The sequence below is a fragment of the Pelobates fuscus genome, chromosome 8 (assembly GCF_036172605.1).
Source record: "Pelobates fuscus isolate aPelFus1 chromosome 8, aPelFus1.pri, whole genome shotgun sequence".
In the NCBI taxonomy this organism is placed as follows: Eukaryota; Metazoa; Chordata; class Amphibia; order Anura; family Pelobatidae; genus Pelobates; species Pelobates fuscus.
This window is the reverse complement of record NC_086324.1, coordinates 54,041,965-54,059,057: the sequence shown is the minus strand read 5'-3', so window position 1 is coordinate 54,059,057 and position 17,093 is coordinate 54,041,965. Positions and strand designations below refer to the sequence as shown.

Genomic DNA, 17,093 nt, shown 5'->3' with positions numbered 1-17,093 from the left:
TTCACTGACAATATCATCGCTGTGATATGTTTTACTGTTTTGAATCACTAATATTTGTGTTCAACGAAGTCTCCCAAGTAAAACAGTACCCCCCATGTACAGGTTTTAGGGTGTCGTAGAACGTTACAGGGTAAAATACAGTGATAGCAAATTAAATTCTCTGGACTTTCGGCCTGGGTTGGCAGGCAGGTCCCTTAAATTGCAATCAATAAAATAACTTAATTATGTAAAAATATTACATAAATACGCACGTAGAATTTAAATATATATGCATATTTATATATTTGAAGTCTACGTGTATATTTATATAATTATTTATGTAATTTTGTATATGGACATATGAATAGTTCGTATTCTTTTTATTTATTTATATATACAATTTTATTCTAAGTGTATTTTGATATAAATATATATATATATTAATATCAAAATACACTTAGAATAAAATTTCGTATAGATATAATTTTTATAATTTTTTATTATTTTTACATATTTAATTTAAATTACTTTGTATTTTATAATAATATATATATACACAATATATATAGATATTATATATATATACACGTGTGTAATTTAATTATAAGTGTATTTTTATATTAATATATGTACATATTAATATAAAAATACACTTAGCATGACATTATATATATGATATATAGACATATTATATAGGTATAATATATGTCTATATATCATATATATATATATATATATATATATATATATATATATATATATATATATATACACATATATAATAATTATTTTTTATTAACTTTAACTTAATTTTTTTTATGATTTTACTCATGCAGGGAGACTGCCTGTCAGCACAGACAGTCCCCCTGCAGGCAGACACATGGACACCTATTGTGACCATGTGGTCGCCCTGTTGAGCGATCACATGGCCCCAGGGGTCCTAATCTGCCATGGGGAGACTGTCTGGGCTGCAGGCAGTCTCCCCACAACGAGAGCACCGCTGATCGCCGCCGGGGGAACGACAGCGATCGGGTAAGTACATCTTAAAGTTAGGACGGTTCAGGACCGTCATCGGTCGGCAATGGAAAAATGCCGATGACGGTCCTGAACCGTCCTCCGTCCTTAAGGGGTTAAAACAAGACAAATAAAAACAATAATAAAAAAGGCTGCGCCACAGTCAATAATATAGGATAAAAGTATGCAAAGTCCGATTAAAACGAAAGTCCAACTTGTGTGTCCTTACGAATGGTCTTTAGTGCAATGGTGAGGTCTTCTAATACTGTAGTGGTTCCAATTTGCCAGAGCTTATGTCCAGCTCTAGAGTAAAGCGCATACAGCGGTATAATCCCCGCTTATGGGATATATATTGGGTCCCTCTCCGTCACTGGTGTCCAATTCTCGGGATAAAAGAGACAGACGATAGTGCTCACTGTATAACAGTGTCAATAAAATGAATAAAAAATTTACTTACAAATGGAGAGCAGACCGACTGCTCTGTGATGTCAGCTTGGGTGGATTGATCCCCACCTAGGATTTCTTTAAGTACAGGAAACTTCCAAGGGTTTTTTTCCAGGTTTTTTTTTTTTTTTTTTAAACCAATCAAAATAAAAAAATAAAATAATAAAAAGCCAGGGTAAAAAAGGTTGTGTCTATAAAAGAGATAATTGGCACAAACAAATGACCAAAATACTTTAATATATATATATAAAATACACTACTTAAATTTCCATAACGCGTTTCGTCAACAGACTTTATCAAATGGAAGACCTCACCATTGCACTAAAGACCATTCGTAAGGACACACAAGTTGGACTTTCTTTTTAATCGGACTTTGCATACTTTTATCCTATATTATTGACTGTGGCGCAGCCTTTTTTTATTACTGTTTTTACATTATCTGTTGTACATGTGCAAGGCTGGTTGTTTGGGGAAATGTAATGCTATTCACGTGCTGGTTTACTTGGGTATTACAGTAGTCTAGGTTTGTACAGATTTCAAATGTAAGGATCAGGGGGTTCCCTCTACCTTATCTCCATTTGTGTACTGATGGGTTTACCAGGAAAGAGGTTATCCAGTTAGGGTATACAATTTGTGTTAGAGTTCATATAGCAGGTCTGGGATCTCTGTAGGTTATGCTCTATTAGTTCTGCAACTTTAGTTTTGGGTTTTTTTTTAGACAAAATATAATACACAGACCAGCACAACAAATGTCTCACTAAAATGGATCCCTGTCATGGATCCAGGCTATGTGCAAGTAATTGTCATTAGTATTTAATAAATATTAACATTTGTAGATCTATATAATTTTCCCTCCTCCTAATTCTGAATGATGAAAAAGGACTTAATCAAACTCCAGACAATATATTTTTAGGGTGTACAGTAGTAATAGACAAGTAGAATAATAGTAGTGATTCACTAACAAGTAAGAATTTGTTTAAAATGCAAAACAGAGAGGAGCGCAGACTGTCTGTAGGTGATGTGTTTATTGTTTAGAACATTCAAGTTTTACGGAAGCAATGACTCCTCTCAGCTATGAGCCAGGAGAAAGCTGAAATCATGTAACGGATCGTGCTCTGATGTAGCTTTACCTCTAAAAAAGAGAGGGGAAAAAAAGACAATTAATAAAAAAAAAAAACAATACATTCCTAATTTTATAAAAGATCCATCATTTAATTATCAAATGCAGATAATAGTCTGAGTCCCTCAATATGTTTAATTTTTTTTATTATTATTTTGTAGTGCAAACATAAAAAAACATGAGGGCAAATATTTATTTAAAATGTGACCTGTCTGCAACAAAATAAGGAGACTAGATACTCTTTAACCCCTTAAGGACACGACATGTGTGACATGTCATGATTCCCTTTTATTCCAGAAGTTTGGTCCTTAAGGGGTTAAAGACATACTTAGAGATATATTCTGGAGGTACCTCTCCCTTCCCCCACCCCCAGCAGTGGTCAATAAAGGGTTTATAATAAAGGGTTTTATTGACTATACTTTATTAATTTACGTTATTCCAGCGCTGATGTCCCTCAGTACTTGGTCGTGGCTCCTCCTCCCTTCCGCATCGATCGCTAATGCGCCACTGGAGGCAGACTTAGAGCTGCAATGTAAACATTGCAGAACTAAAGGACAATAGGGACAGTGCACCCAGACCACTTCAATGAGCTGATGTGGTCCGGGTGCCTACAATGTCCTTTTAAGGGCCATTACAGAGTGTGTGTGTTAAAGGAACACTGTAGCGTTGGAAATACATGTATATAGACCAAACGCTACAGCCATGATGCCCCTTGTCAATTATAAAAAATAAATTACCTTTTCCTACAGCGCCGAGTCTCCCTCATTGCTGCCGCGACCACCTCCTCAATTTGCCTCTAGGATGATGGGCCAATCCAATGCTCCTCATAGAGGACCACTGGGGACCTTGACCAGATGCCGCCATAGATAATCATGGGATGGGGGAGGGAGAAGGAAGACTGCCAGGCACTATAACAACTTCAATAAAATGAAGTTGTTAAAGTATCTACAGGGTCCCTTTAATATAACAAAGATAAAATACAGGGTGGAAATATCTGCATTTAACCATATTACAGGGAACACATACAGTGCTCACACTTCCCATTTCAATCTTTTCACTTTAACAGGAAATGTATGAAAGTATATACCGTATGAAATGTATGTATACATATACAGACACCCACATCCACACCATACATAATGGCGAAGGATGCAGTATGAGGAAAATACATTACCTTTGGAAGAGACGGGCTCCTGTAACGCCAAGTAGGGTTGCTTTGTCTCCTTCCACTAACAGTAAACATCCCTCCCGTATTGCCTGGAACGTAAACACAGGTTAATAAAACCACAACATCACGACGATGCATCCCCAGTCACATTAATGGAGTTCTCTGTCCAAGTTCTTTACATATGAGGGGGATATCTGTTCGAATAAACTAATTATGGAACGTAGGATTCCCCAGTTCCCAGAGTACTAGTAACAGTGATATTGCCATTACCTCCTTACATGGAGACAAGGAGATCACATTGTCCCATTGGGTCTGAAAGTGAGTGCTAATTCAGGTTTAGTGTGAGGCTGCATTTTCTCACAAGGTTTGCATGACTTCAAAGGGGCACTTGGGTATATCAAAGAATAAGAAAAATCCACAATTTAGAACCATGTTATGGTCACTGTTGTCCGATCTCATTCTGCTTGATTTCCAATAAACTCATAAGTGTTGTCATTTCATGCAAAATGCTGGACTACGCCATGGCAGTGTGCCACAAAACAGCAGCAAAAAGAAGGGATGCCACAGGCACATCTGCCCTCTCGAAACACATCTGCAGATCGAGTGGAGTGCCGAAGGGTGCCTACCCCTATACCAAACGGCAACATACACAGCAATATTGTACCCATGGATAAAGTTCACAATCTCACCAGACCTATGCAATTATATAATATTGTTTCAATGGGCAGATCATGTTGTTAAATCCTGCTGTGCATAAACTGTAACGTCAGCCATCCACTTATTCGCACAGGAATAATGCATGGGTTACCACAAGCAACAGAATGCCTCCCGATATAAATTCTGCCTGCTCTCTCCGTAGAAGAAATTATAGCTGCAGTTGAAAGAGCTGCATCCAGGAGAGTAATCTCGGGCAACACTTTACCTTGCCACTTACCTACACCAACCTCTACAAATAGCACAATTAATTTAGATTAATATAAAAGATCAGATCAATCTCCACTGAAACATGTTGAATCCCAGAAACAAAAGCATAGCTGTATTCATGGTCATTAAATTCTTACTAGTACAGGTGGCGTGTTTTGCTCTTCGTGGTATTGTGTTATCCTCTGTTCCCGTGTCTCCTGTAAAGACAGATCCCATGAGAGTTAGTGAATACAATCACTCTCTTCAATAGGCAGAATTATTGTAAAATTAACAAAGCTGGCACTCTGCATGAATATATTATTTCTCTGCGAATACAGAAGTATAAAGAATAGTTAGTGGTATGTCTATTTAACCCCTTAAGGACCAAACTTCTGGAATAAAAGGGAATCATGACATGTCACACATGTCATATGTCCTTAAGGGGTTAAACAGTTCTTGAGACATTTCACTCCATAATTCTAATAGATGAGAGCACCACGGAGACCAACATGGCAGGCGGTCTGCGACTATATTATCCATACAGGACAGAATCAGCATTTGAGGCTTTGGTCAATTCCTTAAAAATACAGAAACTTATTACATACCACATAGAAATCCTGTTATTGAAAATAGATGTATAAATATACAAAAATAACGTTAAGAAAAAGAATACAATAATTCCCCTATGATACAAGTACTCTCTCTTATTAATGCTTTAAGGTTCCACTTTCTCTCTTCCCCTTTAACGTCTGCTGTAGTTCATGCATTCTGTGTATGTCTGCTCCCTCCCACCCCCGTCTTGACTCCTTTCTAGGTTGTCTAGTAAGTTTTATGGTCTATTCTTTACAATTGCTTTAATACCTCCGTCTCTCTTTCTCCTTTTATCACTCCGTACCCTACTTCCATCTATGCATAATTTCTTATGCCATTAAACATTCATGTTTGCACCCCTTTTTATGCAGTCTCCTTTAAGTGTACCCCCTTTCTTGACCTGAGCACCAGTAATTGGCATGTGAACCAAGGATTACCTATTAAATCCTTAAAAACATTGAAAATATTCTACCTTTCCACACATCTCTAATTCAAAGGAAATTCAGCTTTGGTCTGTAGCAGTTTAAATGATCAATGGATTACAGCTTGTTACAGTGTAAAGAACCAATTGGTCACTCTATTCTGTCCATTACATACCCCCATGTGCTTGCTGTTGGCGTCTGGATCTAGATAGTGAGGATTAATATTGAAAGGCACCAAACCAAGAGCCTGGAGAGACGGTGGGTACACGATTGGCATGTCATTGGTGGTATTGATGCTTATGGTTGCCACATTGGTGCCAGCACTGGAACCTATGTATGGGATCCCATCCTGAAAGGAGAGGTAGAAATAAGCTGCAGTGCTTATGGTTGATTTCACCACTTATTAGTGCTGGATTTAACAATAAAAACAATATTTCAATAAACAAAAACACAATACTGTCAAATAAATGTAGTTTAAATGTTGCCTTTTGTTTAATGCAAAAAAAGATAAAGCAGAACGAATTGCAGTACTGTTAAAGATACATTGTGAGATGAGTCCTGTATGAGTTTTATCCATGTACAATTTATTATAATTTTGCAATTAAAGTTTTTTTTGTTTTTTTTTTACCACACAACCAAATGCAATAAGGAAAATAATCAGGTTTCTGACATAGACATAAGATATTTCCATATAAAACAGGAAACATCAATCAGTAAACTGGGATCACTGTGTGGTTAAGGGGACACTACAAATACCTTAACCTTGCTGGAGGGCTTTATGTGTGAAGAGTGTGTCCTCATTTTACAAAAGTGCTGATTTAATAGAAATTAACACTTTTATAAATTAACCTTGTAACATCCCCCCTCCCCCCCCCCCCCCCCCCTTTGCATGTCAATGAGACCACTGGTCCTCTTATCTCCTCATAGCTTAGCTCAGTGGAGCTAAACATAAGAGGCAGGCTATCAAAGATAGTCCAAAGGAAAAAAATGCATAATTAAATGCATGCATGTTTTCATTGGGGTGCAGAGAAAAATTGCAGGAGGGGAGAAAAAAAAAAAAAAGATACATAAGCACATCACGTCAACCAGCAATGAACACCTATGATAAATGGTAAGTGATGATAAGAGCTAATGATTCTGCGATCCTTCCAGGAACATACAATACCTCAAGCACTTTCTTCCTTATGGCAGGAATTAAATTGTTATCGTATAACGCTTTCAAAAGTCGAAACGTGTTGCCACCACCTGCAGGCACAAAACATTGTCATTTAATGTCTACAAAGGAAACAGGATGTGCAACTATAAAACAGGTTTATTTTTATTATTGATTATTACAGAACATGAGATCATTCTTTATATATCTACTTCAATATTAACGTCTCCCTTGTCTTTTTCTTGTCAGTCCTTAAGCAATGTTTGACCAGCTATAAGCAATATGTACTAAATAACTTGTTATAATGACAATGTCCTTATCCCGTAACTGGCATTCACAGATTGCATGGATAACAAAGTGTATCTGGAATCCACGGATGGTATGGATAACAATTTAGATGCAATATATGCATTGTACTGGCGTATTCCCCAGCAAATGTATACGATAAAATGATGCATCTAATGACCAGCATTCCAAGGAGAGTAACAGGTTAACAGAAAGTAAGGGAATGGCACCCACAGAATAACAACAAATAACTACAACATTTAAGATGCAGTGCCTACAGTGCTTATAGTGCCCATTCAAATATTAGCCTGTACACTGCCTCCTGTTTAAAGCACATTTAATATACAAGAAAATTACCAATAAAGATGGCTTGGCAATTCTGGACAGCTTCTACCGGATTTTCAGCCTCATGTACGCTGTCCAAGCCATAACCTGAAATAATAAAAAGGAAAAATGATTTATTATTCATTTCTTTAAAAAAAAATTATACATCTTATTAATAAGTGAATAAATTACACTCTTTAAATTACAAAAAAAAAATAAAAAAAAAATTTAAAAATAAAACACACATGCTTCCGAGGGCCATTCCAGTAATACACTATTTCAACTCATTGTTCGCACTGTCATTATCAATTTAATATGGTTGCCATGTTTACACTTTATGATCAAATACAACATGTGTGTTTACCGTAGTCTGGTGAATACGCAGCCTTCCTGCTATAATGATTTATCCTTTCCTATTTTCTCCTCTCCCCATTCCTTCTTTGTTTATCTTACTCATTTTTATTACTATTAAAGGGACACTATAGGCCCCTAGACCACTTCAACTAATTGAAGTGGTCTGGGTACAGTGTCCCAGGTCCTTTAACCCTGCACAGCTAATTATTGCAGTTTTTAATAAAATGCAATAAATTACCTTTGAAGGTTAACACTATCTCTAGTGGCTGCCTACCAGACAGCTACTAGAGGACTAGTCTCACTGCTCAGTTCTCTGCCATTTAGGAGTTAAATCACTTTGCTTATGCCATCCTACTTACATCTCCCTGCGTGTGACTTACACAGCCTTCCTAAACACTTCCTGTAAAGAGTAATCTAATGTTTACACTTCCTTTATTGCAAATTCTGTTTACTTTAGATTTTATTATCTCCTGCTCTGTTAATAGCCTGCTAGACCCTGCAGGAGATAACTACATGTAATTAAAGTTAAAATTTACAGAGCAGGAGATAAAATATTTTAAGGTAAGTTACATCAGTTTCAAGGTGAAAACAGCTGTTTTGCACACAGACTGTGCAAATCGCATGCAGGGAGGTGTGACTAGAGCTGCATAAACAAAGTGATTTAACTCCTAAATGGCGGTGAATTGAGTGGTGTACTTCAGAGGCATAATCAAAACCAAACCTTCTTGATTTGGTAACCATTGTGTTCTTTTAAAGTAAGGCGGAGAGTCTAAAACTATCTTTAGCATGGAAAGTATCTCTCTGCAGGATGTCTGAACCAACGTATATCCTCACCATAGGTGAATCAGTGTCCCCATATTGTGTGTTCAACGCCAACATAACCCAGTATGGATGGGATCTAATATCTGTAGGTACCTGGGAGTATGGTACCAGCAGGACAAGAATTCAGATGCTGTCTCCTGAGCCCTACTGGAAAGTGAGTATTTTTTCCCATTGGTCTCAGTTTAGGTTTTCCAGTAAATGTCTCCCATTTACCCATGAGCAGTGTCGTCACGGTTGGTGTTTGGGAATGGAGTACAGAATAAAGGTATGATACCTCATGGGCTAGTGGGCCAGATTCCACGCAGGTGGATTAAAAGGAAATTAGGTCCCTGAATACGGAAGGTTTCTGTAGAAGAGCATTTAATGTAACCTTTACCTGTAGTGGAAGGACTGCAAGATGGAGGCATTTCCTCCCTCCACCAGTGTGGTAATCGTTTTACACACCGAGGAGGATCCCACATGGCATATTCTTGATAATGAGTGGTGGATTAAATCTGAAAACGCCTTGGTATGCATACCAGAGGGAAAGTCCTGAATATATACCAGGGGCAACAACAGAGAGGGAATGGATGAAATTACACCCCTCGGGGCGGTTGCTTGACAAATTTGTAAGATGTAAGATATATTAACATTTGAACATCGATACTCAGAATAGCTCCTGTAATTATACATATTACACCTACCCAGACTTTCAAACTTCTGTCTTGCAATTTTAGCATAATCATCTCTGCCATGGAGAGCATAAGGGACAAATAGGACTCTCTTTACTTGCCTGGAATAAAAAGCCAAAAACAAACACATTTTAGAATAAAATCTCGTATCTCTTCTTCTCTTTTTCCCCAGTGTGTCTAGCTTTCTAATTATCTATTTAGCCTTCTGGGAAATTAAGCCCACTTCAGAAGAGAAGGAAAAGTTCAACAAGCTTTAAAGGACCACTATAGTGCCAGGAAAACATACTCGTTTTCCTTGCTCTACTGGGTCCTTGGGTCCCCCTCAGCCTCTGGGTACCCCTCCCGCCGGACTCTAGGGTGAGGAAGGAGTTAAATTCCTACCTTTTTACCAGCGCCGGGCTCCCTCGGCGCTGGGGAATCTCCTCCTTCTTCTGCTGTCATCTCCTCCTTCAACCGCGCGCGCATTCACCCAGTCCATAGGAAAGCATTCTCAATGCTTTCCTATGGACCCTGGCGTCTTCTAACTGTGAAAATCACAGTGAGAAGCGTGGAAGCGCCTCTAGCGGCAGTCAATGAGACAGCCACTAGAGGCTGGATTAACCCATTTGTAAACATAGCAGTTTCTCTGGAACTGCTATGTTTAGAGCAGGCAGGGTTAATCCTAGATGGACCTGGCACCCAGACCACTTCATTGAGCTGAAGTGGTCTGGGTACCTATAGTGGTCCTTTAAGGGTTCCTGTAAATAAAAAAGGGAAATAGAAAAGTAAATTGTATGGCCTTGTAGTAATTAAAACCGGGCCTCGGGGTGTGTCAAGACACCAACAAGAGAACAACATGCTGACAATGAAAATTCCAAATCGCATGTCCGTAAAATGAAACAATAAAAGTGAAAAACCACTCACTGGCAGCCTCCTCCATTTATCGTATCATTTTGAAATCAATGCATTGTAGAGTTTTCAAAATGCACACTGATAAAGGCAAACACAATCTTATGTGTTCGCTCCACAGGGCTTACAAGGGTCATTCCATTAAATATTTTTTACAAAATTTAGTCGATATACCCCACAAGAAAATATGCATTCAAATAATTTTGCATGTTTTCTTTGGGGTTATCTGACATTTTGAATTGCAGTTGCTGCAGTCCTATCCTTCTTCCCCAGTCCAGACTTTCTGTAGCTGTCCAATCACAGACTTCCCAATTCAGCTTAATGTGAAGTCTTTGCAAGGTAGGTGCTTTGGGCAATTGCTGCCTCTTGAGTTTCGCTCCACTGAGCTAACCAAACCAGGAAGTAACAGGACACAACATATAGTCCACACAAAGTCATTTTATTAAAAGCAAAAATTAATTAAGCATACAATTATCATTTAACACTGTAATAAGTGGGGGGAAGTGATTAACAGCCAAATTGTATGCCAATGAAGTGTTATTGTGTTCTAATACAGGGATTAAGGCGCCCATTCTACCCTTAGCCAATAATGGAGTCCTCTGTGAAGCACATGGCCTTTCACCAGGCAAAATCAGTTGGGTTATTGATAAACTCCTCCTCCATTCCCTTCCAATGCAATCCACCTTCCCCGAGGAGGCACTCTGGTTCTGTTACATCCTAAGGGATTGACTAAGGGGGGGGGGGGGTGTCCAGCAGAAGGAGGGGCTAACCTGTTTAAAGCCCTGTGAATAGCACATTTTCTCTCTCTTTGAATTACCTCTCTTCACCTTCTCTCTCTCTCCCCACTATACACACCCTCTCTCTCTCTTACTCTCAGCTGACTGTCAATGGAGTGGTAACTGTATCACGTGTCTATGCCTGTTTTACTATGTTAATTTAGCCTACTTTCCATTCAGTCAATGACTAGTTTTAGTAGCAACATATACTAGCCTATTTCAAATGTATATGTATTGTTTATTTGTTTAATTAGCCTCTCTTAATAAATATTATTGACTTGCCGAAAGCAAGGAGTGTGGACTCTGACTTTATACTCGGTTTTTAAGTTAATATTTTTAGTTATTAATGTTATTATTAATTCCAAGTTTATTCCAACTTGCGAGTTAAACGTTTATTACAAACACACACACACACACACACACACAAACGATTTACCGTACTTACTTTCCTAAAAACTTTACTATGTGTTCCTGGCAATGCTCCAGATAACCTCCTCCATGTAGCGTGGAGTTAGAAACGAGCAGGAGTCGCCGTTTGGTGGTCATCGTTGATGGAGAGTTTGAGACAATAGTGTTCTTCGGTTTAAAGCTGTTGAGAAAACAGGAAGAGTCAGAGACTGAGTGACTTAGTGACTCATTCCACAAACAACAGCTGAGATCGGCAAATATTATATCTCTGCCCTTTGCAATTATAGAGCAAAGTTTATTTCGCAATTATCTGGATGGGTAGGATAAGAAAGATCTAAGTACTGCAAGAGGTTAAATGTCACATGCTGCAAAAAAAAAAAATAATCAGTAAAGTATTAGTTTTAAATCAAAGAATAATACAATGTAAATGTTTGCATTCATTCTTTTTTTTTTTTAAGTGCTTCTCTGATAACTGAGAAGCATCTAGCAGGGAAGCACATGCTGCTGTATAACCCCCCCTTCTCCCCTGCAAAGAATTTTTAGAGGTGAGTGCCTGAGGACGTCCAGCGTCAGATAATGGACCAAAAGTCCGATAGGATTCCGGAAGCCCTCTAGTGGCTGTCTGGTAGACAGCCACAAAGGGCAGACTTACAGCTAGAACTGGAGCAGACTTATCTGGAACTGCAATGTTTAACATTACAGCACTAAGTACAAAAAGGTCACAGAACCCAGACTACTACAGTGTCCCTTTGAGGTCAAATTATCAAAATGGAAAAATCCTCAAAGTCAACTATGGTTTCAGTTTGGCTACTCTGGCATTCTCTTTGAATTCCCACTTTAGTGACTAACCCTGATAATATAATTCCATAAAATCATGAAATATCTTTAATTCACAAACTATTTTTTTGATCCACCATACTTTGGTGACATTGCTTATGTTATTTTCCAGTCTCTGTTTGTCTCATCCGACCTTACTACTTTATTACCTCCTTCTTGGCAGTATTTTTAATTTATGAAATGCTGATGAATCTTTTACCCCAGAGCATGTTTTAATTTTCTGTCTATAAAATACATTCGAAAAAGAAAACAGGTGATTCAGTGTACAGAGTCCCTATATCGATCAGGATTATTCACTAATTTAAAAATTGCCTGAAATTTGAAATTGGTTTTCATATATGAGGCCAATGTAACCGATCTGGAAACATTCCATTGAGAACAGAGTTTGACTTGGTTCTTGTGACGGACCGCCTGGCACCCCTACTGGGTGCCTCCGCCAATCGATGCTCCTAGTGCGCACCGAGGACTCCAAGCACTCCACCTTAACCACTGTAGACCCCACGAACCAGCGCAGCTTGGTTGGGGTCTTGCTGTCCTCCACCACCCTGGACCCAAGACCAGGATCTAGGATCCAGCTTCCAGTGGGTGAACCTCTCCTATATAATCCAAGGGATTATAATGAGTATAGCAATCCCTAGAGTGAATATAGCTGTCCCCTCCACACATGAGACGAGGCTCTATGTTGAGAGTGAAAAGGAACTGATTTTAATGGTGTCACACTTGGCCTTTTATGACAATCCCCATGCAAGGGGCACTCCCACATGGACCTTGTGGGGAACTCCTTTACAAAGTCACAGACCAATAATAACAGTGTTACAATGCATGACACTCCCATATACAATACAATAAGCCTTCCCCTTTACTTAGGAGATAATTGAGTCAAGCACTATACTAAACTCAATTATCTCCAAAACACAAATATAGCCCTGATCTGGGTGACCAACATATCCAAAAATCACCCAGATCAGTTTAGGGGTTCAGGAATTTCCTGGAAGTCATAGTTTTTACCGACCGCACACATGGTCACATACCCAAAACGGTTACATAGAATCGCGGCTAAGTGCTGCTGGAGGACCGACCGGGAACGGCAAAGTCTTCATGACGAAAATAGTTCCAGGGCATTTGCGGCTAAGTCCCCCTGAAGTCTATTTGCGGTTTTGGTCCATGCGAGCCAGGGAGCTAGCGTTCGGTTTTATGGAAAGTGCCGAACCAGGGGGAATAAAATATGGGTCTTTACAGTCATTGACTTGGCCCGTAGTCTTTTGGCAAGAGGCTGGCCAGCAGGCCCCTCCAAGCACCCGTGACAAGGTTCAGTTCGTCACAGTTCGCCTTTAGTGGCTGTCTAGAAAACAGCCACTTGAGGAGTGTTAGCCCTGTAATATAAACTGTGCCATGTCTATAAAACTGAAATGTGTTATATTACATGGTTAAAACTACAAGGCCATTGGACAGACACCATTTAATTGAGATAAAGTGGTCTGGGTGTCTTTAGTGGTTCTCTAACTAATGTTATATGAAGATCACAGAGAATTGTGCTATGATCGGGTACATTTCTCTTTTACCTCATATGAATAGGTTTTTTATATACTTATTCATAGTATGGCTACAGTAAGACAATGAAGGTTGGTATTAAGGGGTTACTACAAGCATCATAACCACTCGAGATCGTGGTAGTGGTTATAATGCTATGAGTACACTGGGCTGGTTCCAGAGTAATGAGCAAACCATTTCGTAACAGTTTGCCCTCTTACCTGGGTCCCTGCCGGTCTTCGAGGCTCCTCTCCTGCTTAATGACGTTCTTCCGTCTTCAGAAGCAGATCAAGTAACTATCAGCCAATGAATAGCCCATGGTGTATGAAAATTTGCACAGAACTGATATTAACCAGCTTAACCAGAGGTGAAACATGCACATGTACACTGTAGAAACAATGACCCATTTAAATCACTGACTTGCCAAGTGTCCATATTTAGGGCTCAAGTCGCTCTGTCCTTCTTTTCTATCCTAATGTCTTTTTTTTTTCCCCAGGAGCTTCATATTGTTGGTGTGTCTGAGTGTATAACTGAGCCCCACAGCAATAATAATCACAGTTTATTTATACTACCATAAATGTGTTTAGAAATCAGTCTTTGTTGGGGGGCGGGGCCAGGCGGCCATGCTAGCAGGCTGCAAGTCACCACAGCTCCTGGTGAATTCAGCCAATATTGGGCAAATACCCACTAAACTCAGCCTGAAACACCCTGGAAAACCGTGGCACAAGTTCCTGTAGTGTCCCAGTGCAGCTAGAGCACCTGAAATCGGGTGGATCTGGGTCCTGGTGAGATTCTCAAGGGATTGGGGACTGAGGCCTACCCGGGAGGGGAGTGGAGTAGACGGCCGCTGCCTCGCTCTCCATCCCGGCTGCAGTGAACCACAACGCGACTGGAGCCCTCCTGGCCCCGTTACACCCCCCCCTTTGGACCGGTGGGGGTTATCCCGGTCCCCACCAGGCGGGCAAACACCCACGAGGCGCTCCTGGGCAGCTCGGCACCAGCCGCCAACGACTGCCACGTGGCCTCCACAAAATGGCCGAACGTGCGATAACTGCCCCACAGGCCACTGGAGAAGAGCCGCGCAGACCGCGCCAACTAGGAGCTCCTTACCCCAGCCTCCTACTTCCAAGACCGCAGACCATCGCCTGAGGCAGGCCCTGAAAAGCTGTCCCCCTGTAACAGCCAGGTCGTACCGCTACCCGCACCGGGCATGGTGATCTGATCAGCACGAGACCTGCAATCACCCCACGACTGGGTCACACGACCGCAGAGACCTACGGACATTGTGCCCAGCAGTATGTCAACAGGACCCAGTGGACTTGGATAGACCTGCGGGGTGTATCCCCATACCTAAGAAGAGGATGCCTACTATTACACTCCCACACAGTAAGCGACACGAAAGGCACAAACCGCAGAACTCACCGCAGGCAGCCTCACCAAGGGACACTCTGGCGGCATACACAGCTACATGGAGGGACTTATATCCTAATAATGTCACAGCCAAACAGGCAATGCACAGCGGTCTCTAACGCCCTGACACTCACAGGGGATGACCCAATGCGACACGATCTGCCTGGTGGTACTCTACTCTATAGTACTCTATTTTACGCTACTTTATGCTACTGCATCTTGTTGTACTTAGTCTGACTAATAGCCCTAGCTAAGATACTAACTGTATAAAAATGTATGTACACCCAAGCAACTTATTAGATGGTTAGGATGCTGTACAATGCTATTAACCTAAGTCAGACGTGTTAATTAACTTCTGGTAATCGTAACTCATGCAAATGTAACTCGTATTTACTAACGTCCTGATCTAAGCTCCATTACTTAAACATTTTAAAATGTGCCAAAAATCTCAATGCTCCTACTGTCTATGCCTGTAAATTACACTCGGGGAATGCTATTGGGGCACCACGAGCTTATGTGTTAATTACTCAAAGCACGATAAAAATAAAGAATTAAAAAAAAAAAAGAAATCAGTCTTTGTTAATAAGACACATTATTTTATATTCAATTTTAGTTGCATAAATTATTAATAACAAGTTACCTAAAACGTCTCGGTAGAGGTCCACCCCCAGCCACACCCACACATACACCCCTAAAATGAAAGAGTCCATTTGAAATGTTGGGAGGTATGGAAGTGGTCATGGTGTTTGGAGAAACTCCTTAAACTCCCTATGGATAACAGTACCCTCTGAAGAAGAGGGTATGCATGTTAGAGAAGGATTCTCAACAACTTCAGGTTTATTCACGAAACTTAAAATTAGCAAATTAAAATATGAATGGCAATAATTACCAATCTGGGACTATAACTGTGATAGAGACTTTTTCCAAATCGTTAAGACTAAATTTAACTAATCTGACTTTAAGTCTCGATAATTTAGCGAACAACCCCCTTAGGCAAATACCTATGGTGGTGATGAAACTCGCCATCTCAGTAATAGGCACTGCTTGCCTACTTTTTGCCATTCACATTTTAGTTTGCAAAAATTGAAAAATTTGGTGAAAAACCATGTCTATGTTCCAGTTTGTCCTACTTGTTTTAAAGGAATACTATACACTATTCCCAACACTACAGTTGTTCTTTAAAACAAGAAGGACTTCATCGACAGGGGAGGAGGCCTAATGCGAATGTGCAGCTAGAGCAGGCATAGGCAACCTTCGGCACTGCAGATGTTTTGGAGTACACCTCCCGTGATGCTTTGCCGGCATTATGGGTGTAAGAGCATTATAGGGGATTTATCCACAACATCTGGAGTGTCGAAGGTTGCCTATGCCTGAGCTAGAGCATTAGGCTCTCCACTTAGGAAAGCATTTAATCAATGTTTTCCTATTGGGATTTCTCTGACGCTGGATGTCCTCATGCAGAACGCAAAGTCCACTAATATCCCAGAGGTGCTTTTAGTGACTGTCTGGTAGGCAGCGACTGGTGGCTGTCTTAGTGCTGCAATGTAAACATTGCAAAGGGGGGAGGGGGGGAGGGGAGTACAGTGCACCCAGACCACTTCAATTAGCTGCAGTGGTCAGGGCGCCTATAGTGTCCCTTTAACTACTTGTTTGCAAACCTATTGTGTGACACTTCAGAATAAACCGACACTTTGATAAAATGGGAACACAAGTGATCAAACTATCAATTCCAAATAAATTAAATCTCATAAATACCCGAAGAATTTGGTGACTGGCAAAGTATATCTGTGCTGCATGCGAATACAGTACTCAGCAAAAGAAATGGGTATGAGTGCATTGCATCTGTACTGCTCTCCTATCGCCACACCATGATATTTCCTGGTTTTTAGCCCAGTTTTAAGTTTCCAGATGTGGCTCTATCTGTATTCCCCCCCCCCCACACACAAAACACGTGTCACTCAGCTCGAAACTCCAGGACGTTTCCGGGTTCTGGC

At 40.2% G+C, this 17,093-nt stretch overlaps 1 protein-coding gene across 1 annotated transcript; it reads right to left on the bottom strand.

Annotated features, from left to right (window-relative positions):
• Positions 1–2,447: 2,447 nt before the first annotated feature.
• On the bottom strand, positions 2,448–17,083 carry LOC134571514 (alpha-aspartyl dipeptidase-like). The gene is made up of 9 exons (XM_063429831.1): positions 16,855–17,083; positions 11,360–11,503; positions 9,263–9,351; positions 7,437–7,511; positions 6,807–6,886; positions 5,817–5,990; positions 4,787–4,846; positions 3,732–3,814; positions 2,448–2,569 (listed from the first exon to the last, which is right to left on the bottom strand). The coding sequence occupies exons 1-9, from the start codon at positions 16,893–16,895 to the stop codon at positions 2,506–2,508; spliced, it is 810 nt and encodes a 269-aa protein (XP_063285901.1). The 5' UTR covers positions 16,896–17,083; the 3' UTR covers positions 2,448–2,505.
• Between the last annotated feature and the right edge of the window lie 10 nt (positions 17,084–17,093).